Genomic DNA, 26,615 nt, shown 5'->3' on the forward strand with positions numbered 1-26,615 from the left:
CCAGGCCGGGATATGACAAGTCTAACGACGTGGGTTGTCAGATCCAAAAAAATAGTCGTTGGTATTTCCGCAAGTGGTTAACAACGTCAACAACTAAGTCTCAGACACTAACCTTGACTCATTTTTTGGACTAAATTTGGCTCCAAAAATAAGTTTTAACCCAAAAATTGGAGTTGGTCTAAGTTGGTTAAAAATGTCTCGCACTCCAACCTTTTAGCCTTGGAATTTTTTTGTTGAAAATAGGCTACATTGGGCTCTTTGGTACTCCATTCGAGATGGGCTAAGGTGGGTGAAAAATGGAAAAAGTTGGTGAGCGTAGAACCACTAATTTTTAATTATTTTTCAGCATTTCTTTTTTTTTTAGAAATGAATTACATATATTCCATATATATCTCCGTGTTTTTATACCCTTGGTATTTCCGTCATAATTGATATATAATACTTTGCTAGTCATGATCAACACTTCAAGGAGAAAATAAGTGCCCAACTTTTCATCTTCTTTTCTCTTCAAGTTGTTTCTCAGCAACTAAACAAGGTTTATCGACTGTCCAATGCCATAAAACTAGATCTAGAGCCATATCAGGTACTTTTTCCTCTTTGAATAACTTCTCTACTTTTACTCAAAAAAAAAATCTTCTCTATTTACCCTTTATCTAAGGAACATAAGTTGAATTCTCAAATTCTTCTCTAGAGATATATCTGGTATTTTTTCCCTTTTCAAATAACTTTTTGTTCTTGAATTCTCTGTTCTATTATATATTTTTCATGATGAAGCTAAATGGAGGTGGCTTGAAAGTTGTTATATGTTCGAGATCTACCCATTTAGTGATATCCTACATCATTCTCAATTTGGATGCTTCCAAAAACCTATGGAAAGCTTAGATTTGAATTCGTGAGATGAATTCTTAGTAAAAAGCGGACCAAATAACATAGGAGTGAAGGGGGTGCCCCCAGGAGGAGGGGGGGTGGGGGTGGTGGGGGGGGGGGGGAGAGAGAGAGTCCAAATTCTCTGCCGTTTTTGGTTTGATACGGAATTTTGAATATAATGGGGGTGTTGTCACCATGTTGGGCTAGGTAGCTATATTGATGTTGGTGGGTTGGTATGTCATATGTTTGTTTGTTTTTTATTTTTTAAATGTCGTATATTGGGTGAAAAAATAGGAACAGTTGGTGGGCATAGTAGCACTCATTTTTACTATTTTAGCATTTTCTTTAAGAAATGAATTACAAATATTTCTATCTATATCATCGTGTTTTCAAATCCTTTGTATTTTCGCCACAACTGACATGCATGTATAATGTCTTGCTATTGGGGATCAACACTTTAAGGAGAAAATAAATGACATAAAAAGATATATAATACCATTCATGTTGTTTAGCAACCATACAAATTTAATCGGCGCTATAAAACTAGATCTAGAGTCATAGCTTGTCTTTCTTTATTAAAAATTTTAATATTAATCTTTGTCCTAGAAACCTAAGCTTAAGTAACCTGAATGTTTGTTGTATATTATGAATCTATCTTTATCTTTTGTTTGTTTTAACTAATATATCTAGTATTTTATTTTCTGCTTTCCAATTATCTTTTTAGTTAACTTTTGTTGTAAGATTCTTTATTCTATTATGTATTATTTTATGAGAATTCTACAAAGAGGCGGTCTAAAAGTTGTTATATGTTTTAGATCTATCTTTTTTTTTTATACAAGTGAATTTACGAGAGGCAAGATTTAAATGCCAAACTTTAGGTGTAAGTTGTAACATTTTGAGCACTTAAGCTAATAGCCCCATGTATCTATCTTTTATCATTTTACTTGTTTTAGTTTCTATTTTCTGTTCACAATATGCCTTGTTTACCTATTAAATTACATCCTACATTTTCAGTTCGGATGCTAGAAAAACTAAAAAGCATTGCGCCAAGTCTTATATAGTGTCATCTATTCAACGTATTATGTACGTTTTTTCAGCAAACGTATCATTTTGTAAATGGGTACCAACTCAAAGTCAAAGCTTCCCAATGCATGCAATGGAGATAGGATCAGTAGTTTACCAAATGAAATTCTTTGCCGCATCCTTTCCCTCCTTCCAACAAAAGAAGCTGTAAAGACCAGTGTTTTATCACCGAGATGGAGGTTTGTGTGGGCTCCTATTCCCACTCTAGACCTTTGTGATAAGAGCTCGCAAAGAGCATTGAATTCAGTTGGCCCCAGTTTCGCTGAGTTTGTGGGTCGTCGCCTCTTCACTCATAGATTCCACCGAGATCGTGGTTTTGCGGAGTTTGTGGATCGTGCACTCGTCATTCGTGGCTCATCTGACATTCATACATTCCGTCTCTCTTGTACTGGAGTGGAGAATTATCCTAGTGTTGAAGCTTGGATTTGCACTGCCATTAGGCTTAAGGTTGTTGAACTCGAACTTGTTCTTCATTCTTTAAGCTACCCGTTTGAGTTGCCCGATAACCTTCTCACGTGCAAGACATTGGTGGTTTTGAAGCTTTGGCTGGAATCGAATGTTACCTTTACTCCTACTTCAGGTTGTTTCCCAAATCTGAAGTTCTTCCATGCCAGAATCCGCAATCCTGATGCTGACTCAATGGAGACGCTCTTTTATTCTTGCCCTGCACTCGAAGATTTAATCATAGATGGACTTGTTGCAGTTCGTAAAGTTTTGAACTTTAATATCTCTGCACCTAAACTGAAAAGACTCAAAATATATTTGGTCAAAGACGAACCGTGGGAAGAAACTGGGTCCAATATTTCTTTCGAAGTCAATGCTCCAAATCTTGAAACTTTTGATCTCGAGGAAGACTTTTTTGCAAACTATTACCTCAATGCAAATCTACCGAGCAAAGTAAACATTAATCTCGAATATGTGCACAAGTCTGGGCACGATGACTATGAACTTGGTTGGGATTACCGTCTGCAGAAGCTTTTTGCCGGAATTATCAATGTGAAATTTCTGTCACTTTCAGCTCCAATTTTTGGGGTAAGTTTTCTGTAACTTCAACTTACTCCCTTATTAGTGTTTGATAGCCTTTTAACTTGCTGGAATTTAAATTTTCATGAAATATTGGATTGCCCTCTAATACTTCATGATTACTGTAGGATCCTGGCTGTTACACTGAAGATAATTTCCCTTTCCCTAAACTGAATCGTTTGAACCACTTGGAGTTACTTCTTGACACTTGCTGCAACTGGAAAGCTCTCATAGATCTGCTCAATATGTCGCCCCATCTGGAATATCTTGATTTCACAACTGTAAGTATTTGTGGATTTACCTTTGCTCTAAAATCTAAATGAATGGTAAATAAGGGTGTTGAATTTTTCGAACATTTCAACTTCACTCGTTATTTTTTGTAATAATCTTTAGAACAAGAAATGTAAGGCGGATCATCCCTTGGAGGACTCGGTACGTGAATGGGTTTCACCTGAGTTTGTGCCTGTTTGCTTGTCGTCATACTTGAAGACTATATCCATACAGGGAATCGAGGGGCGGCATGATGAGATGGAAGTGACAAAGTACTTGTTGAAGCACGGTGAAGTCCTGGATAAGGTGACATTTTATACGAGTGCCGTTCGTGCAGATCACAAGATGAAGCTATGTCAAGATATTTCAATGTTCTCAAAGGGTTCGATGACTTGTCAAATTGATTTCCTGGAGAAATGACATCTAGGTTTTTATATGATTCCATTTTCGAGGAATGGGTCCTTTGCCTTTCTTTGTTGTAAACCATGAATTTATCTGCACCTGTTTTCAACTTTCTTTATGTTTTCTGTTTAGCATCGTTAATTTTGGAGGACTAATATTTTGGGAACATATTTGCCGTTAACTTAGGAGACAATATCTATTTTCGTCATGCACTTATGCGATGTTTCGCCAGTTGACAACCTTGTATCTCAATTGTTGAATGGTGTGTGCTATCTACACACTCTTTTTAACTTCTCACACACCCTCTTAATTTCCAATCATTGAATCGAATGAATTGAAGAGGATAAAATGAAAGAAATTAATAAGGAGTTTGTGAGAAGTAAAAAGAAGTGTGAGGATATCACAACCCTTGTTGAATTTGTTTGAAATGGATGCATTATTTTCTATTAAAGTTATATATACTTGAGTTTCTTCCTCCTCTTCTATTTTGTTTTTTTGGTGGAAAACTATTTTCAAATAGCCAATGTGCTCCTTCTCATTAGATCCCATCAACTTTCCTGTTGGCCTGTGTAAATTGATAGAAGTATTTGGACTTAACTTAGTCTAGTTGATTAAAACAATATAGTACACTTCCTATACTCATGTGTAAATTAATAGAAGCATGAGGACTTAACTTATTCCTGAATAATGTATATTTCACCATATATATTTTCATAATTGGAATTATAATATTTATTTGAAGATCATCTTTAAAAAATTATTTGAATAAAAGAACGTTCAGTCATCCAAATTTATAGAACAAATTGAAGGTGCGAGTACCAGGTAACATATTCATGATGAACGATCTTTGATTGATTAATTTTTTTATATGAATGATATTCAAATGAAGATTTATAAATTTAATGGTTCTATTTACAAAGTTTATATGGTGAAGATACATTATTCACAAATGAAGGAATATGTGCATTCCTGGATTCCCCCATATGAAGAACACATGTATTATCCAAAAGTATGTAAGTTAGGAATTTGAATCAATAGACTAATAAAAATAAAGGTTAATCTTCAAAAATAAATAAATAAATAAATAAAAATAAGCACAACAGAAGCTCAACACCTCACCAATATGAAGTTTAGTGACGAATGAAGAATGAACAATACTTGACTACTCAAAAGATGAGTAGGAGTTTTTACTCAAAACTGCTCGTTGTCGACTCATAGAATTTTACGTTTATGATTAGAACCGCTTATATTATAAATCATTCTATAAAGATTGTCTTTTCAAATAATCAATTAAAATTAAGATCGTTTAATCATCGAACTGTATAAAAACAGATGAACGAAATTGGTAAAAGCATTACGAATAGTCTCTGTATTTGCTATTATAGATTGACTAAACGATTTTATTTTTAATTCACTTTTTAGAGAGATAACATTTACAATGTGTTTCATAATATAAACAGTTCTGATATAAGTACAAAACTATGTGATTTGAACACAAAGAGTTTTGAGTAAGAGGTCATGCTCATCCTTAAGTAACTAAGTATTGTTCATTAAGAATGGACTAAGATTAAGAATCTCTTTCATCCAACGACCGAGATTGAGAATCTCTTTAATCTGGGTGACTATTCCAATTGGATATTCGTAGACTATTTTTTATATTTTATGATTACCTATACAAGGAGTTCTAAATTTGACGCCAAAAAATGCAATTCTTATTATCTACTTGTATCATCATTTGTATCATCTTTCTAATATAAATGAGACTCATATGTGTTGGCGAGCTCTACCTCTATTAGAGAGATTGTACAAGTTATGATACAAATAAATAGTAAATGTTACATTACTCATTTGACACAAGATAATGGTGCTAATCATATGATCTTTTCTCCCTTGAGAGGCTCTGCAGTTCCCCTCAATTTTCTCTAAAACTCATCAAATTAGACCTAGTCCAGTAAAAGGATGATAGTGGCCTCGAAAAGCAGGTATGCGTTTTGTCGATTGCCGTTGTTTGATGAACAAGTGGGTGAAAGTTGACAAAGTTAAATTGTAATGTAATATAACCACGAGCTGGTGATCCAATGGTAAATGATGGATTGCAAGACTTTCTTCAAATTAAAAACTTGAGGCCTTAGGTTCGAAACCCGCTGCTCATATGGAAGCCAGACTTGTGGCCAAGGGAATGCTAAAATGCCTTTGTAAGTCTTTCCAGCCCCCAGAACGGATGGATAACTGGGATTTGCCACCAGTTGTCCCCCTTTTTAAAAAAAATAAATAAAAAATAAAAAATGTAATATGAAGTTGTATAATGCTAGGTAGACCAAATTTAACTTTAATCTAATCATCAACAACTACGTTATATGACTTAAATAAATGATCTCATCAACCTTACCTGATATTAGATGATTAATTGTAAACAAAGATAAATTAAATTAAATTAAACTTTAAAAAAAATGGTTTTGTTGCAATCCTAATTTTTAAAAGTGTGATTGTGTAAATCTTAATAGATTGTGTAGAATTCGACAATATCTTTTAAATAATTTCCTAATTATAAATGTATTACTTGGATAACAAAGATTTTTTATGCATATTTTTTTCAACCAACAAAACATGGTAATCATATCAGATATCATTAAACTCGTGGTTTTCTATTCTTTGTGGTGTTCCTCAAATATCATTTAAATAGTTGATTTGGTTCCTCATTTGATTACTACAAAATTTCTCCTCACCCTTTGGTAGATCACAAGCTAAATCTGATGGGGCATCAAACCCTATGATATTAGGGAATTTGAAGAACACAAAACCATCAAACCCCTTAAAAAAATCGATTGGTTATACCATGGATATGGTGCAGACTGGTAGTGCGATCTGCGGCAATGAGAGACGCAGCTGCCTAATTAATTGTGTTTAGGGCTGTAGATTTTCATTAGGTTTAAAGTTCTATCCGGTTTGCTCCTTATATTTTCAGTTCATTATAAGCCCGACGATGTGATATGTATTCAATTCTTTTATACTCTTTCAGCTGGCAAACAAATTAGGGCACAAAAGCTAAAATCATATTGGGTCGACAAATCGAGAACAATATCCAGGTTTTTTTTCTACACTCTGAACTTTTTTTTCCTTTCTACATTCTGATCTGTTTGGATAACAGTTTAACGAAACGTAGATAGATAAACGAAAAGAAAACATGGGTGCATACTGCCACTTATAATTCTCCTGTTTAATCGAAAGCTAATTAAAACATATATACTGAAAATCCTTTGGGATATTGCCTTTTAATTTCTAGAGTAGCTAGATTGTTAAATATTGATTAAGGGGGGTGTATTCAATTGGGATTTTGAAGGATTTTAATTTTTTTAATGAATCTAGGGGTATTCAATTAGGATTTTAAGTGATTCTCTGAAATTCAATGTGTATTCAATAAGGATTTTAAGATAGTTTATTAAAATTCGTAGAAATCTGGGTATATTCAATTAAAATTTTAAAGAAGTTTATAACATTCCATATGTATTCAATTAGAATTATAATTTACAGAATTTGAAAAAATTGAGGAATTAGACGGAATTTGAGAGATTTTGTAGTGTATTTTAAGCATCCACAAATCTCACCTCTTCCCATGAGATTTCAAGGGAATTGAATCAAAATTTTACATAGAATCTCTACAATGCAGTTAAACTCCATAAAAATCCATTAAAATCTTTCAAATTCCCAATTGAATACAAAGGTTTCGATCAACAACCTAACATTTTATATTTTTCAGGATATATATCTAGCACATCTTAGATGGGTTCGAACTCAATGCCTTGTCAATCGCGCAGTGAAGATAGGATCAGTAGATTACCAGATGGCATTCTTTGTCACATTCTTTCCTTCCTTGATATAACCGAGACTGTAAAGACCAGCGGTTTATCACACAGATGGAAGGATGTGTGGGTTTCTTTTCCTACTCTTAAGTTCAATGTACAAAACCCGGAATCTGACAAAGGCCGTAGTGCAGGATTTGTGGATCAAGTACTTTCCCATAGTGGATCGTCAAGCATTCAGCGGTTCGAACTTGTATGTTACGGGGTGGATGGTTATTTTTCTCGTGTTCATGATTGGGTTTGCACTGCCCTTAGGCGTAATGTTGTTGAGCTCCTCCTTTATTTGTTTCCAAGTCCAGGGAAGCTTTATGAGTTTCCTCAAAGCCTTTTCAAGTGCAAGACTTTGTCGGTTTTGAAGCTGAGGCTGCAATTCAATCTAATTGCTATTCCCTCAAACTCTGATTGTTTTCTACATCTCAAAATCCTCCATGTTACAGTCTGTTGCCCGAATGCTGACTCAATGAAGAAACTTTTTTCATGTTGTCCAGCACTTGAAGATTTGGTTATAGATGGACTTATTTCAAAAATCACCAGAGAAGAACGTCTCGTCTTGACCTTCACTGTCTCGGCACCTAAACTCAGAAGGTTACGAATATGTTTGCGGCGTGGTGCTAAGAACTACGTTTCTATTAATATTAATGCTCCACATCTTGAAAAGTTGGATCTCTTTGACAATTTTTTGGTGGACTATGCGTTGAAGAACGAAAAATCCCTAAGCACAGCCAAGATTGCTGTCCAAATTCATAAGAGATCTCAGAATGATCACCTCGACAATGATTATGCTGCTCGCATGCATAGGCTTTTTGCAGGAATTATGAATGTCAAGTCTCTCTCTCTTTCAGCTCCAATTTTGAGAGTAAGTATTCTCTAAGTTGTTTCTCTTCGTCCCCAATGACCTTCTTGTTTACATGCTGAAATTAATCGATGGCAATGCTGCATTTTTTGAGGAAGTCTTTAAATTGTGATCAAGTCATTTTGATACATCTATTTTCTTTGTCATTCTTGTAGGATTCTGATCCTAAATTTCAACGTCTGCTGCCTACATTTTATAATTTGAACCACTTGGAAGTACTTCTTAAAACGTGCTGCCCCTGGAAATCATTGATAAAGTTGCTCGAGATCTCACCCAATCTGGAGAATCTAGTCTTTGAAAATGTAAGCACATAGAAAAGATTACGCTCGTGGTATACGCATGGTTACTTGTATACAGTTTTCAAAGAATATCTTTAACTCATTAATGTTTCTTTTAATATGCTTAGAACGTCGAATGTTATACTGCTGATGCCAAGAATGAGCTCCATGAATGGTGTCCACCGAGCATCGTGCCTATTTGTTTGTTGTCAAGCCTGAAGTCTATTTCCGTACGAGGATACAAATGGCGGCCAGATGAGATGGAAGTGGCAAAGTACATGCTGGAGCATGGTGTAGTTTTGAAGAAAGTGATAGTTTATACCAGAAGTATCCCTATGGAAAAACAAATGGAGTTGGAGCAGGAGTTTTCAAAGTTCCCAAGGGCATCAAAAACTTGCCAAATTGAACTTGTGGAACTCAAAGCAAAAGGTTAGACCATTACCAAAAGTGAACGGAATCCTTTCTGTTCTGATGGAACATGAGTGACATAACTTTGTATTGTTTTTGGCTCTCCTTAAATAATCATGGCGAAGAAATTCGACACAAGTTCATGCAAAACTATGTGAGTCTACCTTTCCCATTTATGTGGATGTGCGCAATGTAGTCACTAATCAGTTTGGACGAAGGAATTTAAGATGGGAGGACCAGCAACTTTCTTATTTCAGGCTTTTCACTTTTCTTCTCAGGTGTACTCCACCAGCACTCAAAACTAAATGAGAAGGTTGCTAGCATTTTTTCATTTAGTATTACTAAGAAATTTCGAAATGATGGAATTTGAAACAATGAAATTAATTTCTTAGAATTTGTGAAACTTCTTGTTTGTTTGCCTAAACTGTCAAACACCACTCACCAATGCACTACAAGCTCTTTATTGTTAAACCCAGTAGTCAATAAATATAACATAAAACTTCAGCACGGGCCTCAGCCTATAGTGGCATCCATGTGACTCCGCCCCTGCATCAAACCTCAAATTAAAGGGTTAGATGAAGACGAGAAAGGTATATGAATTGTTTCCTTAAGTATCACTCATAGATTTCGCGTTGCATTGAACACATCGTGGTATGGTATCGTACATTTTTCTGTTATAATGATTCTCTCTAGAATATTGCTTCACCATATACACTGAACAGTGTAATGACGAGTGCTTACCAGAAGTTACGAAATGTCATTAGCTAAGGATGAGATTGTTTATACTTACCGTTAGCTTTTCAGAGGTTGTTTCTTATTTAATTTGAAAAGATATATAGTTTTTAAAAATAACAATGTAACTAGATTACGTAATACTCGTTAAAGTGCCATGTATAGTTTTCGATCCTACCGACTCTGTTGGTGACTCATGTAAAATTATCAGCTGCACATAAAGCAGCACCTGTTCAATTGAGCACCGTAAGAACACCATGAGAATGAGATGAGGAAGGAAACACTGAGAATGAGCCTTCAAAAATTCGACGTGTCTTGAAAATTCAAATTGAACACTGCAAAAATCCCCATCATCTGATATGAGACGTTCATAATGCATACCTCAAATCATATCCCGAACTAACGGGCAAAAAATTTTAGAATTGGATCCTGGACCTTAGTGTTCGGAACTTAAGGATCAATTAATCTGAACCGCACAAATTGAATCTAACGGTCTTTATTAACTCATTTTCCTAACCCACCACACACAAACCAACGGCTCTGATTTTTTTTACACACCAATCAACGGTCCAGATGAATTGATCCTTAAACTCTGAACACTAAGGTCCAAAACGAATCCAATTCCAAAAATTTTAGTGTAATATCATGACATAATAATAAAAATTATTATTATAATTCCTGCCGTCAACCTCCTCTGGAGCTACTTGTACACAGATATGCACTCGGTAAAGATGGTGAAAGGATAAGTACACGACTTTTGACTATTGATGCAAATTTAGGTATCTCAACCATTTAGATTTAGGCCATAAGGACATTGACAACATGCATGCGCGACTGTTTCCAGTGAAATCCAAGCAATATAGGCATCGATAGTTGTCAGTTACTCACGAGAAAAATTTACATAGAATTAAAATTTTAAGATGATAGTATCTCAAACTTATACTAAATTTTAAATTTTTTTTTAATTTTAAAAAGCATTTTAAGTGTTTTTTCACTAGGCTCTTGAATTTTTATTAAAATTATAATATACTTACAATCAAAACGATTTTACTAAAGTGCTTATAGGGAGAATTGTTACTTAAAAAATAAAAAATAAAAAAAACAGTTTCAAACAAGCAGAATACCACTCAGTTGATTTACTAGTTATATTATCGACAATTATCTGAATCTGAAGACATTATGTGATAGGGTTAGAAATTTCACTGCCAGGAGGGTATATGGCATGTCAATGTGTCTCCCATAGTTAATGCCACAACTGCCGAAATCTAATTAATTCCATCATTTTCCACAACCAAATCATGTGACCCTGCCTGCAAAAATGACTAGCCAATGGCAAAATCAAGTATTTTTGCATAGGGTGAGGGGAACACACCGCGTGATCAAAGGCTCTACGCAACTGCCACATAAACTCTTCCACAGAGGAATAAGACAAATTGGCCAATAAAATGGCCCTCCATATCCACCGACCAGCCACATACAATTAAATAGCAAGTCGGCGTACTGTGTGGGACCCCCTCAAGTGGTGCATTATTATTTTTTTATTGTTTGTTTTATAGACCAATGTGTATCATGCATCAATTGGTCATGCATGCATATTGCAGAGTGCATAGAAATAAAATCAGCTTTGCTCGGTTCAATGAAGGTGACATTGATTTTCAATATAGTAAACCCAAAAAAAGGTTTTTTCCCTAATTTCTCAAGAGATTGTGCGACGAATACTCGTGGTTATATTGTTATCATTTACAAGTAGACTAATGATACTTGTAATGTGACACAATTGTGAACTGTTGATCAATAAAAATTGACACGTTTTGAACTTTATAACCATGTCATCGTTTACAAGTAAACTCATGCCATTTACAATTATGGATAACTATGAACTGTTAATTAATGTTAGTTAGACTGAAAGTCGTAGATTGATGTCACTGTCCACTCATAGATTGAAATTCGTAGATTGATGGCCGCCATCCACTCATAGATTGATGTCACGTGCAATGTTAAACGACTAGTGAATCGCTAATTGATTAATGTAAATTCCACAATTTTTTAAGAGTGCGCGCGATGAATACTCGTTGTTATACGTTTATCATCTACGAGTAGACTAAATGCCACTTGTAATGTGGAACGACGGTAAACCGTTGATCAATAAAATTTTACACATTTGAACTTTGTAAACGAATGTCATTGTCCACTCATAGACTAATGTTCTTTATGTAGACATATGTCATCGTTTACAAGTAAACTCATGCCATCTTTGGTGATGAACGACTGTAAACTGTTAATTAATACAAATCAGACTGAAAGTCGTAAATTTGCCACTATCCACTCATAGATTGATGTTACATGTAATGATAAACAACTGTGAATCGCTAAATGACTAATTTGAATTTCACAACACGAGCGTCACAGTTAATTTGTTGATTAATGTGAATCTCCGAGTCAACGATGGGCCAACCCAAATTGACCATGCAACATGTATGACATACCAATCCATTGCAACCATTTAGTGCAAATGAAAAGCAGGGAGACAAGTAAAAGAAAAAGGAACATAAAAATTTCCGACTATATATTATTATTTACATAATTAAAAAAACCTGCCCATGTCCGGTTAACAATGATGCAAAACAGCTAGACAATCCCTCTGTCACCGACCTAATATTAACAAAATTTTGGAATGTCCTTGGAAGAAAATTTAAAAAACTAGAAGGGCATGATGCAAAAAAACCAAAAAAAAAAAAAAAGAAAGATTCAAAAGGTAGCTTCCAACACAACGGTCCAACGCGCTTTCCCTTTTTCAAAGTATGGAGGTTGAAATTACCAAAGGGGACCAAGTTGGAAGGACCCCGCAACATCGTCCCGAGATCCAAACAGGCCGTTTTCCTGTTTGGTAAACTGTTGTGGGGCCCGAGGTTCGCCGACGATCAATCACGGTTTACCTCTGCTTTCCCGGAGTGGATTGCAACCGAGTGAGGTAAACTTGGCACTGAATGACAGTTTTACCGAGTCTGAATCCCGGAACAACTGTGAATCCCACCTGCGGTTCAGATGTTGTTGAGAGAAACGCTTCGTCAGCTAAGCTTTCCATGTACACTTCTGAAAATCGGCATCCCTTGCTTACTTGGAAGATTGCGGCTTCAGGATCGAAGGAGAAGGCCAAGCAATGCAGTAGCCAGACACGTTTCGCCATTTCAGCAAACGAAGTAAAGAAATTAGAGCTCGGAAACTCACCTGCATTGATGAGGTTTCTTTGATTCAGATTGCCGAAAAATGATGTTTCCATCTTGGGATGAACCAGTCGTAAGTACTTGACACGGCAGAACTTAGCAAATGCTGATCTGGGATTCTGGGCAAGGTACTCCTTCGGCCTCATTGATTTGAGCTCCGTAAATCTCACAAAAAAGAGCTGCTGCTGTTGTTTCTTTTTCTCTGGCAAGGACTCATTTGGGAGTGAGAAGTTGGGGTGCTGGAAAGCATCGAACATTTCCTTGCAAACAAAGTGTTCGAATGCAAAACACTTGTGGTCTTCTTTCCAATAAACCACATTGCGGTCAATCGCTTTAGCTGCTGCATGAATGTCCCAACCGGTAGATTTCATATCATCCATCATCATCCTAACATAGCTCCGAATGGACTTTACTGTGTGTCGGAGAACTGCAATGAAATGGTTAGGACTTAAACCAGATAACTGAAGATTGTCGAACACATGTAGCTGCCCACTCTGGTTTAAACTTCTCTCAAGCAACTTATTCTGATTCTTGGCCTCCTCTAACTTTTCTCCAAGAAACACAATTTCAGAGTCCTTAAGCCTCACCTGAGATTCCAACTTTTTCCCCATGATTTCATAGGTTTTTAGAACGCTCTTCTGCTCCTCGATCTCAGCCAAAACCAGTGTAGTCTCAGGTTTAGGATCAAACTGCTTTTTTAAGAAACACCGCTTCAACTCAGACAAGTTCTTCAACTCGAAGACTACCTCTTTGTCAGCAGCTTGGATTCCTTCACCATCATAGGGAGACTGAGCATACTGTAGTTGTGCATACGCAGCTTTAACAGATGAAACGCTTGCAAACAGTTTCGCTAGAAGAGCCTCAAGGGCGACTCTTTCCTGAAGCTCCTCATTGTTCTTGTCAAATGACTCAGACTGACCAACCATAACCTTACCACCATTCCGGTCATTTTTTACATTTTCTTGGGACTTGACTTTCTGAATTCCAATTTCTTGAGACTTCCCCTTCTGCACTCCATTTTCTTGGTAGTTTACCTTATGATCTCCAAATTCTTGGGACTTAACCTTCTGAACTTTGAATTCTTGGGACTTTGCGTTCTGAACTCTGAACTCCTGGGACTTAACCTTCTGAATTCCGAACTCCTGGGACTTAAACTTCTGAACTCCGAAGTCCTGGGACTTAACCTCCGGAATTCTGAATTCTTGGGACTTAACCTTCGGAATTCCAAATTCTTGGGACTTAACCTTTGGAATTCCGAATTCTTGGGACTTAACCTTTGGAATTCTGAATTCTTGGGACTTGACTTTCTGAACCCCATCGACTGGGGCAATACCTGTTGCAGCCCGAAGATGAAGAACTTTAGCAATAGCACGTGCCAATCTACTCTTCTTCGGGGTCACAGATGACGGTCTCACCACATCCATCTGCAAAACAAAGATCACAAATGATGGAGAGGGGATAGATAGAGTGATGAAGATCTAAGAGATTCTATCCAAAAAAAGAAATTTAAAGAACCAAAAGGAATAAAGATACGGGGATACTAATGATGACAATGATGAGAGTGTTGAAGGAAAGGTAAAAAAGCAATATGCTTTAACACTTAGACCACGGCCATTGATAGAGGAGGGAATGTTTCTTTTAGTTTTGCTCTTTCAACTTTTAAGAGTTTCCGATTTGCTTTCTTTCGAAAGTGTAACAAAAGTAGATTTGAAAACGCGGGAAAAAGCGAAAGCAATGCAGAGTGAAGAACACGAAGAGGGAGAAGCTATGGAAGAGATATTCAGCAGACAGGATCAAAAGACGCGTATAAATCAAAATTCTAAATGCAAATCAATGGAACACTAGGAACCTCGGTTACAATGGCACATGCATTGTGATATTAAATTCGAAACAGACCAAAGATCAAAGATTAAACAATAATACACTTTTTAATAACTTAATTAGAATTTGGAGGGCATGGTTAGTGGTGATTCCTGTTCTTGACATTCTTTATCATTCTCTCCCCAACTCTACCGTCAGGTCATTCCTGCTATTCAAGTCAACAAAATTTAGGTAAGTGCAGAGCACCCTTCATCTTAGAAAATAAAAAAGGAGCTAATTTCCAAACCCTTTTTTGTGTTTGTGGGCCCCCACCGTCGGACCCACGGTGCACACATCAATGGTTGCCTAAGTCTTTCTCCAAGTCAAAATTCCAAAAGTTAGAAACGCATTCTCAATTAGGTCTTTCAAGTAAGTTCCCAGTGTGCGATGAGTAAACACGTAGAAGATCATAAGAGTTAGAAATGTAATTGCAGGACACAAAAAACCTTGTCTAACCAAATTAACCAAAAAACACAAGCACAAAGGGTTAGTAGCTCGGTTGGTCAAGAACACTCTGCCCTTGCAACCGAGGTCCCGAGCTCGATATACAAAATAAAACAAAGGGCATCCACCCTAGGATTCCCTTAGGCACCCCACTTAGAACAACAGTGAGGTCCTAAAGAGTAATCTCTGCAAAACCAGAAAATCTGAAATTCGTGGGACCCATCATAGTGATAATCTTATTAGGAATTTTGGATCATCTACACCACAATCCACAATCCGCAATCATGGTTTTTAGTACACCCAAAAGCGGTGGATTCTTTTCATTGCCCTCCAACCACCCCCAAATGCATCAGACCATTACCATGTAAGAACATGAAATTACACAATCACCCCCACTGGATAACACTTCATGGCACAGAAAAAACTCATAGAGATCTGAGCCAGATTGTACATGACATGCAGATTATTATTGTAATCCAACGGGCAAATATTTGATTCCCACTGCCACATTTTTCCTGCTCCCCGTATACTGACAAACCTCGTCTCCCTCCATTTTTTTGCATTCCTACCCCACACGTCTAGGGTTTGTGACTCACAAACCTCGTCTCCCTCCATTTTTTTGCATTCCTACCCCACACGTCTAGGGTTTGTGACTCACAAACCTCGTCTCCCTCCATTTTTTTTTTTTTTTTTTTTTTTTGGCAGGAAAGGGATCCTCTAGATCCCTCCATCTCATCCTCCTCATCAAACAATCCGGGTCCTTGAAATTTAATCCAATAGTTAAAAACATGAGCCCACTTTGAAAATTATAAGAACTTTAACCGTTGTATCAAATTTCAAGACCAGATTGTTTGATGAGTTTGATGAGGAAGATTAGATGGAAGAGATCCGGATTCCTTTCCTTTTTTGCATTCCTACCCCACACGTCTAGGGTTTGTGACTCATTGCATTAACCCATAAATGTTTCTAATGTTAAAAAGAAGCTAGATTACAAAGATTAAACAAATATAGGTTAAGTTAGATTATACATATACAGGTTTCCACAAATCTCAAAATTTCAATGCCACACTTAACCATGTTTCTAATTTAATTGACCGAGTTCAAATAACAAGTGTCGTTGTCACACTATCACATTACTGATTACATTGCCAACCTCATCTCTCACAGCTGAGATCCGCTCGCAAAAGTGGGTTTCGCGGAAACCCCACTTAACGAAAGACAGTAATTAGTAAGTGGATCAGTAAATGTGGTAACAAATAGCACTACCAAATATTGACATGCTAATCTTAACATGAACTCTAAAAGACCTCAAATGAGTGTTGAACAAAAGATTATAGATCTTGCATTGAACCCCACAAGCTGGACACCACAAATCTCTTACTATTCTTAGCAATAAGATTTGTAAAAGCAAAAGGGTGGGGGTCCCACACAGATATAGCAAAGCAAAGTCATTGGCAAACACAGAAACCATATCACAAATGCAAAGTATGGAAACACAGAGAAAAGAGGGAAGGGGTGGTTTTCCAGGACCACTATTCTGGTCCTGCAAACACTTTAGCAGAACCTAACCCTATAATCATGGGCAAAAAAGGCCCCAAACCAGTAATTAATCATGTCATTAATCATAAACCAAGCCTTGCTTTGACCACTAACTGGTCAACCACACAATATCTCGCGTAAAATACAATTCAACAGACCTTAGAAATATCACGAGAAAATGCGATCAGTTTCAGTTTCTCTTCATTGTAACGTAAATCTCAAGCGAACAGAACGACGACGTCGACAAGACAACCCGCCGGAGGAAGAAATGGTGTCTTTCCTACCTTGCAAAACAAACCCAGAAATCAGAAACACTGAAGAAAAAAAAATTAAATAAATAATTTATATTTTCTGAAAAATAAATTAAAAAAGCAACTTACTTTGTGTTTTTTCTTTCCAATGAGAAAACAACAAGTGTTCTTAGAAACCCAGAAGCAAAAATCGAAGAAATGAACAGAAAAACTTCAAAAAAAGCGTTTGGATTTTGAGGAATATATATAAAAAAAAAAATCACCGACCTTAGCTCTAATTAAAAGCTAAAAAGAGACAAATAATGAAGAAAAAACCGTTTCACAAACCCCTAAAATATGAATTAAATGCACTAATTAAGTTTCTTATTAAATAAACAAAAATGGGCAGCTAAAAACCCAGCAGGAAAGGTTAAAAGCAGCGCAGTTCTTACCTTTTGAGGAAAACACTCGGATTTCTGAAGGGTTTCTGTATCTGTTTCCGAATCGAACTCTTCAAATGCTTCAATGCCTACAGGGTCTTGGGTTTTGTTTTCCGACCGTTTTCAGAAACGAAAAACTGGGTTTTGGAGACGGAAACGGAGTTTGAAAAGGGTTTTTGGAAATGCGTTTTCGGAGAACGAAAGGCCAGAGATTTTCAAAGAAATACAAAGAGCTGGAGCATGCAGGAAGACAGAGAGGGGGAGGGAGGAACGAGCGTGGTGTGAAATGGCGAAAGAGGGCACGGTTTTGGGAGAAGGGTTCGACAGCAGGGGCATTGGGAATTAAAAAGGGCTCGCAGGGTCGGGTCGCTTTCGGAATTTTATTACACCGGATGTGCCCTTGTAATTGTAGGGGTTTTCCTGGTCCGTTTGGATGGAGACGCTGAGGTGCGGTAGGGGTAGTTTGGGGTTCTAAAAGTGGAATCTGACCGTGTAGACTGGTAGATCTGACGTAGATCGCAGGCGGAGAAGTTTGGAAAAATGCACGGTGTGTGTTGATTGTTGGAAACGGTGTCGTGTGTGGATACTGAGTTGGAAAGTTTAGGTGTGAGTGGGTGCGCATGTCAACATGTGTCACCCCCTCTTTCCCAACTAAGCAAATATTCATATTCTTTGTTAATGGAAAATATGAATTATTTGATTCGAGAATATCGATATGTTTGTGGACAATATTTTTTTAAGAAAGGAAGAAACTTGGAAGTATACAAATTCATACAATATGTAACTTTGATTTTTTCCGACCAAATTCATATAGAAGGGAGTGTGAACGAAAATAAAAATCTAATGCAATTTTCTGTCAAGAAAAAAAATCCAAGTGCAATTTTGTAAAGTTAAAAAGTTTAAAGCAAAAATTGTGTTATCTACTTTTTTTTTTTTTTTTTTTTTTTACACTATTATTAATTTTTGTCATTTGATCTTTTTCAATTCATTTGATCCTTTGATATTTTTTTAATTTATGACGATCAAAAATTAAGAATAATATGTAAAAGGTAAAAAATAAAAAAAAATGTGTGGGCAGCACAACCTTAAATCAAATATCCATATCAAATAAAAAAGAATCAAACAAAAAAGAAGTGCATGAAAAATAAAAAGAATATAATAGTTGACATCGTGGTTTATTCAAACCAAAATAAAAATTAATTAGATTGAATTGCATCTGGTACTACTTTTATCGTTTTTGTAACGGTCGTCATTCACAAGATATTCATCTTAAATTTCTATATTCAGCCCTCAAAATCCCACAACCATTCTTATGGATGCTGAGCCACGATTTGTTCACTTTGCTAGAGGAAGTTCTATGTTCAAATCGACAAATTTCTCGTTGAAATATCAATTCAATGACCCTCTTCCATTCCGTTCATACAAAGCATAAGACATATTTAGCAAACTATGTCTTTGTTTAAACACCAAAATTAATCGAAAACAAATAAACTAATAATTAACAATTGGATTTGAGTTTTGGGTGATTAGTCTAAATCAAAATCGTCCTACCTCTTAGATTGAAATTAATGGCCGTTTGGACCATGCGTTGGAACAAAATAATTATCAAATAATGATTCCTACAAAATCCCAGATAATTGAAATTTGGCCAATCCAATACCACAAAAGTGGCTTGTGGTTCATGTCTTTGAATGGTAATTAGCGGTCTGGGGTCCCACAAAATTCTATTAAAAAAATTAATTACTAACTTTAGTCTTTTTTTTGAAAATTCTTCTGAAGGTGACAGATTAATAAATCAAGGAAAATAGAAGATTTTATCAGCTTTACTTTTAGTGTTGTTTTTTTCCATACGTTTATGGAATTTGTCATGGCTCATTTGTTCTAGTGACTAATGGGTAGTGACAGATCGAAATTAAAATATGTTTGGGCAAATGAAAGTCTAATGTTGAAATCATTTCTTTATTCAACTAATTGATTTTATAAGGACAATATTCGACTCTTTGACAACTTGATGGTATTTCACCATATAAATATTATAAATAATATTGTCATTAATTTTAGAAAATTTCATTCAAATTATATATTATTTAGTCAATTTATGATAATAAGTAACATATTCAGGACGAACGTTCATTTTGTATGATTCAATTAATGAATACACCTTTTTCCAAATCGAATGAATTTTTTTAAAAACGATAAATTTTTTTTTTCTAAAATTGACTAATTGGTAGCTTCGCCACGGCAGTTTACCTTTTCGAGGGCCAAAAAGACTCAAAGAGGTATAGGGTTTAGGGTCATATGATTCATCAGCGTTAAGAATTAAACCTAGAATGACCTGTCTATAATTTGTCCCTAGTCACTGAGCCACCCTATAATGACTCTAAAGATGCTATTTCAATTGTAACATTTGTACTAGAAAATGATTTTACCTCGTTATTAAGAGAGTAAAATAATGTCATACGGTTATAAAGAATTTAAGAGCAAGAGAGATATGACTCCTTTCTTTGTATGGCCGTCCAACCTCAGTGAGCGCCTCCGGCGTTCCCACCACCATCACCGCCTTAATTTGTGATCAAATGCATACCATTCCCTCTTAGTAACGGCGATAACACCCGACAGCAAAAGGGTACCGCTCTTCTGCAAGGTTGGTGGTTAACGATTTTGCAATTGTGATAAAATAGTGTGGGATTCAAAAACCTCACCTAATAATTATATTATTTTAATTGTGTTTAGCATTTAACATAAATGACACAGACAAATAAAACTTAGATCTTAAGTTATGATGTTCGTTATCACAATTGTAGTTTACGTGATTACGTTTTATTAACGATAATAATATTTATATATTGTTGATGATGTACAAAGAACGAACGACCGTCCATACCTAGACTATATACTTACAAATGCACGTGCTTAATTCCTTGTTCCGAAACCCGCTTGGCTCCTGTGAAAAAATTAACACATCCTTACCCTCCATCTTCCGACCATGGCTCTGCTCATCCCACCCTTAACTTGTGAGAATTTCAAGCAATATGCTGAATTAGTGATGGGCTTTGGGAAAGAGTGGCTGGGTATAGACTTCCCATGCCCACTAAGCACAAAACATTGCTGGCCCATAAAATATCCATGCCCATATATTAGCAAGGCATTAAATGTATCTGATGACCGAAAAGAAATGTTATTTGTACTTTAAATTTTTCATTTTGTATTCATTAAAAGTGTAATTTTATTTTTAAATATGAAAACTTTGAAATGCAAAATGAGAATTTAGAAGTACCAATAATAATTTCCTAACAGAAATAGCTTTTGATATATCTATGTACCGAGTTGTTGATAATCGAAAGGGGGGGCAGGGGGGTTTAATTAATGGAGATGAAGAGTGAAAAAGTAGAAATATAAAAAACGTATGATGTAAATAGTATAAGTTCTGGTTTGGCTTTGAGGTGCTTAAAAAAAAAACTACTTATTTTTAAAGTTTTTATATTGAAGGTGTTTGGTAAACTTAAAAAAAAAAAAAAAAAAAAAAAAAAAAGAAATTTATTTTGGAAGCTTTGGTGATTGAGAGCTGAAATCATTAGGAAAGCCGAAGCAGCTAAATGCTGGTTTGGAAAATTGGTTTTTTTTTTTTCAAAGCACACAGAGCTATAGAGCACTTTTAATGAAACTTTCTAAAGTTTAATAACACTCTCGTCATTTTAACAAAATGACAGGTCTTGTCCTTAGTACTCAAACTGGAATCTCTCACACTCGTTCACCCTCTCGTATCAAAGCAGGACCGCTGCTATCCCGCCCACTTTCGCTCAACACCGACCAACACCACTGCACCAACATGCATCCCTATTCTCCTTCCAGATCCTCCAAATACACAAATAAGAAAAGGATTCAATCTTTTTGAGAAACCATTTTTGAAGCATGAGTCTCCATCGTCTGGAAGCATGCATCAAATTGAAATGGCTTTGCCACCTTCTCTAATCACCAAACCAGAAACGGCTTCGCCGATCTCCATCGTCCCTCGAACCCAACCCCTTCTTTGCTTCAAATTGATTTCTCTCTCTCCTATGAGACCCATAACTTCTTGTTCGAAAGATTTGGAGTTCGTCTGAATTTGGATTTGGGTTTTAGAAAGGCGTCTTTTCGTATCTGACATGATGGGGCAGAAAGGTTTACGGATTGGAACTGGAGGGATTGGAGGTGGCGTTTTTGTCGGGTATAAAGAGGTTGAAGGGAAGGACGGCGGAGCGGGATTGAAGCTCGTCGAAGAAGCCAACTCCATAAACTAAAGCCTGCACTTCCTTTTTCATGACCGCCAAAGCTGCTTGATTTTGGGTTCTTGAGAGAGAAGAGTTTGAGAAAGGGATAACCTTGGGCATATCAACAATACATTTTCATAATTAATTAAATTTTTAAAAGTTAAAATAACTACAAATAAATGGATAATTTTGTCATACTAATTAATATTTAAGAAAAAGTTTATAAATTTTTTTTAAAATAAAGTATATTTAGTAATTCATCTTTATTTGTTAAGAAAATTACATTAATAACACATTTAGTATATATCATTTTTTATCATTGCAGACATTCATAATTGTTTTACATAAAAGTTTACCAAATATTATCATACTGTTTTTTTTTTTTTTCAAAAGTACTTTTATATAAAAAAGTTTATCAAACACTCTGCTGCTTATTTTTACAATACAACATAATCAATTTTTTTTTAAAACACAGTACCGTGCTAAGCATGGATGTATTGAGAGACTTCTTCAGATTGAAACCTCAATATAGGGGCGTGGATGTATCGTACAATAAATAAATGAAAAGTAAAAGTAATACTCCTATTTTCCCTCACTTGTCATTTATGACTGACACTAATAAAAAAAACCAGAGATCATTTACTTCCACTACACGTCAATCCCTAGCAAAGCTTCTCTCCCATTTTGTCCATTTATGTCATGAACCAATTAAAAGCCAAACAAAGCCACTCTATTTTGTACAAGAAAATACTTTAATTCAAAAGTTAACCATTCAGAAGGCGAGAAGGGCGGCAAGCCAAAAATTATTCGTAATTCCCTTAAATCCACCCATTTGGCAGGAGCATATTCACTTAAATATTTTTTGCCACGAAATGTTGGATTTATTATTTTTAAATATTTGAAGCTTATTGTTTGTTCGGAAGATCAATAGACAAGCTTGCAGGCTTTAATAGTGCTGTGCTGGGTTGTGTGTAGTGTACGCTAACCGAACGGAGAGGCCTGCGCCGTGTGTTGGTTTTACCGACTCCAAATGACCGATTCTATCGGTCGGACGGGTTAAGTGGTCCAAGCCTGAGAATTACGGTGTCGGGAATGAACGCTTCTGCGCGAGCCTTGTCCGGTACAAACGCTTCAATGGTCGAAGCTTGAGAAATACGGTGAACATGTCAACGGGTGAGTTCAAATTCAATGGTCGAAGCTCGAGAAATATGGAGAACATGTCAACGGATCGTCCATTTTTTGTTGATAAATTCCAGCGCCGGTGACCAGAGGCTCCATTGACAAAATCAACGGCAGAATAGCACCAAGATTGAATTTTAAACGCAGAGCAAACCAGATAACAAACTCAATTTCTTGTAACGACAGAAACAGCAAAATTCAGATTTTCGGGCAAATTCACTTGTGTTAACAAAGAGTCAAATACACTCTAACAAAGTGAATTTCTACACCTAATTAGCAAGAACAAAATCCTGGCAGTAGCTTCTCAAAGGTGTCCTTAAAGACTTCAGACAGTAAATTATAAAAATCCACAGGAACCGATACAACGACACTTGACATATAACACTGTTTTTTTTAAGAGGATTGCATTGCTTTTGTATTCTCATGAAACGGAGTGATAAGAGACTAGCCTAATATCTTGAACTTCTCCGTTAAAACCTACTTACATCTCTCAGCACACCAAAATTGTCAGGGCGAGACCATTACTCGGCAATACACGTGCCTAGAAACCAAAGAAACCGAGCTCACTGGCTCTCTCCTTCTCAAATGTCTCGAAGTACTGATAGATGATTGTCACTGCAAGCAAGATTCCGGTCCCTGAACCAATTGCCCCCATGAAATCGGCCAACACTGTGAGTGCACCGATGCACATGCCTCCGAAAGCAGCAGCTGTGGGAATGTAGCGGTTCAACTCCTTCTGCAAGTTTGACTCACGGTGACCAGGCATGACCATTTGTTGTTCCTGCAAATTGGAAAGGGATACAGTTAGCATGACGCTTAGCGTGTATTGAATAGGTAACATTATGTTAACAAAAAGCCGGATCTAATTGTTCAGGTACATATTTATGGTTTAAATAGCGCATTAGGTAAGAACATCAATAGAGGAGTAGATTGGGTCTGATCTGGCCACTTAAGTTGTCAAAAAGTGGGAAGAATGTCAGTGTAGATTGGGTCAGACCTACCTACACTAACCCCTCATTTGCAACAAATCAAACAATTTGTTTAAATCATTAAAATTAATACCTTGAGCTGCTTGGCGACATCTTTGGCAGATGATCCAGAAACTTCAATCCACGTTTTTGAGAAAAGTGCACAGGCAGTCAACATAAATATGAGATAGAACAGTGCATGGAAGGGATTGGCTGCCATATCAGCCAAGCTGCAAAATATAACCGCAGCATATCAACTGAAGTGGGGATCAGCAGGAATAGAGAGGAAGCACGTAATCATCAGGTTTACCAACAAAACTCAAGCTTTATCAAGCATAAAACAAAATATTTTCAAAAGGAAAATACTCCCAAGTACCTAGAAGGTGCGGTGATATAATATGCTAGACCACCAACAGGAACGAATTGCCCTCCTGAATATTCAGATTCCTTCCATTTGCCCAAAAGATTCACTAGGAAATTTCCGCTGTACCTCCTGTAGAGCAACTGTACACACACATAAACTGGTCACAATAATGTGGTAGAAGAAACAGTCCCCAAACAGACCATACAAGCATAAAATCTCCAGTACCTGGGAGATGAAGTAAAGGTTGGACACAAGTGCAGACTGCAAAATGATGGGCATGTTGGAGGTATAGAACAGCTTGATAGGATAGGAACCCTGCTGTCCACGAGCATTCTTTGATCTCACAGGCAGAACCACGCGGAACCCTTGGAAATAAATTACTATAAGGAAGATCAACACTGTGGCTAGCAGATTTGTCACGTTCGGTAGATTCTGCCGGTAGAAGGCCTCCCGGAGAGCTCGAACCTTATCTGTTCGAGTAATCAGAAGATGGAACAGGGCAATAACAGCACCTTCAAATTCAGCTCCTCGCCCACTGTTGATAGTGGTAGGGCTAAATGCTTTCCAGATAATGTTTTCACTGAAAAAGAATAATGTAACTTTTAAGTACTTAAAATTTGGAATAGCATATTAGAAAACTTCCCCAAAAACTTGAACATGCTGACTCATAAACTATTCCCACTTCTGGACATATTAAGGCAGAAGAAAGGATAAAGAACTCACCAGATATTGGTGGCAATGAAAAGTGAAATTCCAGAGCCTAGACCATATCCCTTCTGAAGAAGTTCATCCAAACATATCACAATGATACCGGCAAAGCAGAGCTGAATGATAATTAAAATGGCATTTCCAACTCCAAGTTGGCCAACACTACCATACATGCCAGAGAGAACATACGCAACTGCCTCACCAATAGCTATCAGGATACCCAATAACTTCTGTGCTCCATTTCTGTGAAGAAAAACATAAATCAGGACATGCAATACATATAGCAAAACATGTATACAAGTTACGAATAAAAGAGAATACTAAAACTTAAGACAAACATAACAGCAGATTTGAAACCGCAGCAACAGAGATTTCCAGAAAAATTAAGTAACTAGAGACAGGTGACCACGATTGACATGCATGATTTACTAGACAGTGGCACTTGAGTTTGGATTAGTTTCCAAAATGTATTCAAATACAATTTTTGAAAAGCAGCAGAAAACAAAGGTATTGAAGTTTCGGAACCAAAAACATAATTTAATGTCTTGAGCTTTCAAGCCTGTATTTTGAAAACTCTTTCTGAAAAACACTTTTGGCTTCATATATCATCAAGAACTGGAGACCGTTTAGGCAAACAACCACATCAAAAAAGATTAACCACTAAAAATTTCAAAGGCCTAAGGTATACTTACAAAAGAGCACGATCTTCGCGTACATTGTTGTCAACTTCAATAATCTTAGACCCAGCAAGGAGTTGCATCACCAGCCCAGATGTGACAATTGGGGTGATCCCAAGCTCCATGACAGTCCCGCGGTTGGAAGCGAGGATAACACGCATCCAATAGAAGGGATCTGCCCCCGTGGTAGAGTGAATGCCATACAGAGGGAGCTGGCTGCACACCAAGAAAATGAACAGCGAGATAACGGTGTATATCACCTTCTCTCTGAATGGAACTTTCCGGTCAGCGCTCTGAACTTCGGGCAGAAATGACAGAAACGGTCTGACCAAGTGAAGAACTCGAAATCCTCCTCCCATCTTGCTTCGTCTAATCTAATAACCTAATCCAAAAAAATCAAAATTTAAAACCCATTTAACACCAAGCCAAAATCTTTCGCATTGAAAACACTAAATTGGTACAAAAATTTGACATTTTTGGTAAGGGGCATTCCGATCCAGCTTAATCTTATGAAATTAAGAAACTGAAACACATTCATAGTTTCATACGCATGCATAGCATCTAGATTCACAGAAATATACAATTCCGATCCATCACATATCACATGCATACATAATGCCATGCATAAATACATACATACATGCTTCAATAACTATACATATATGAATCGATACATGCATGCATATATACATAAGTGGATCGCGGAGATCGAAATCGAGGACAAATCATAACAGATCTGAGAATGCCGAAACAAAATATAAATAAGAAATTGAGATCGATTCGAGGTTGGGAAACTGACCTCGCAAACCACAATTTGGGATCTCCAAACCCTAGAAGTGGGTTTTCTCCGATGGGGGAAAAATCGATCCGAGAGAGAAATTTCGGATCTGGTTACGAGCTGAAAAATGAGAAATGGGCTCGAAGAGCTTCGGCGATGTAAACGAAGGGCGTGCGTG

The 26,615-nt window shown here is 36.6% G+C and overlaps 4 protein-coding genes across 7 annotated transcripts; 2 read left to right on the top strand and 2 right to left on the bottom strand.

The window, feature by feature from the left end:
- Positions 1-389: 389 nt before the first annotated feature.
- Positions 390-3,876, top strand: LOC103934890 (F-box/FBD/LRR-repeat protein At5g56420). 2 transcript variants are annotated; one of them, XM_048586958.1, is made up of 4 exons: positions 390-583; positions 1,882-2,982; positions 3,102-3,254; positions 3,367-3,876. In XM_048586958.1, exons 2-4 carry the CDS (start codon positions 1,984-1,986, stop codon positions 3,661-3,663), a joined length of 1,449 nt encoding a protein of 482 aa, XP_048442915.1. In that variant the 5' UTR covers positions 390-583; positions 1,882-1,983; the 3' UTR covers positions 3,664-3,876. The 2 variants fall into 2 exon arrangements, with proteins under 2 accessions (XP_048442915.1, XP_018499927.2); XM_018644411.2 differs by having other exon boundaries at positions 391-583; positions 1,965-2,982.
- Positions 3,877-7,410: 3,534 nt separating this feature from the next.
- Positions 7,411-9,392, top strand: LOC103934891 (putative F-box/FBD/LRR-repeat protein At3g49030). The gene is made up of 3 exons (XM_009344651.3): positions 7,411-8,361; positions 8,514-8,660; positions 8,765-9,392. Exons 1-3 carry the CDS (start codon positions 7,426-7,428, stop codon positions 9,068-9,070), a joined length of 1,389 nt encoding a protein of 462 aa, XP_009342926.2. The 5' UTR covers positions 7,411-7,425; the 3' UTR covers positions 9,071-9,392.
- A 2,916-nt stretch (positions 9,393-12,308) lies between these two features.
- LOC103934871 (protein GRAVITROPIC IN THE LIGHT 1) lies at positions 12,309-17,837 on the bottom strand. Of its 3 annotated transcripts, none has more exons than XM_009344627.3 (3): positions 17,526-17,837; positions 17,002-17,123; positions 12,309-14,424 (listed from the first exon to the last, which is right to left on the bottom strand). In XM_009344627.3, exon 3 carries the CDS (start codon positions 14,422-14,424, stop codon positions 12,709-12,711), a length of 1,716 nt encoding a protein of 571 aa, XP_009342902.1. In that variant the 5' UTR covers positions 17,002-17,123; positions 17,526-17,837; the 3' UTR covers positions 12,309-12,708. The 3 variants fall into 3 exon arrangements, with proteins under 3 accessions (XP_009342902.1, XP_009342900.1, XP_048442628.1); XM_009344625.3 differs by having other exon boundaries at positions 17,002-17,127; XM_048586671.1 differs by having other exon boundaries at positions 12,309-15,842; positions 15,905-17,127.
- A 5,302-nt stretch (positions 17,838-23,139) lies between these two features.
- Positions 23,140-26,615, bottom strand: LOC103934872 (protein transport protein Sec61 subunit alpha). Its single transcript, XM_009344629.3, has 7 exons — positions 26,459-26,615; positions 25,675-26,041; positions 24,998-25,225; positions 24,500-24,854; positions 24,287-24,414; positions 24,005-24,140; positions 23,140-23,723 (listed from the first exon to the last, which is right to left on the bottom strand). The coding sequence occupies exons 2-7, from the start codon at positions 26,016-26,018 to the stop codon at positions 23,484-23,486; spliced, it is 1,431 nt and encodes a 476-aa protein (XP_009342904.1). The 5' UTR covers positions 26,019-26,041; positions 26,459-26,615; the 3' UTR covers positions 23,140-23,483.

This window comes from the organism of the source record quoted next, unplaced genomic scaffold (genome assembly GCF_019419815.1).
Source record: "Pyrus x bretschneideri cultivar Hongxiangsu unplaced genomic scaffold, Pyrus_bretschneideri_v1 Contig25, whole genome shotgun sequence".
NCBI lineage: Eukaryota > Viridiplantae > Streptophyta > Magnoliopsida > Rosales > Rosaceae > Pyrus > Pyrus x bretschneideri.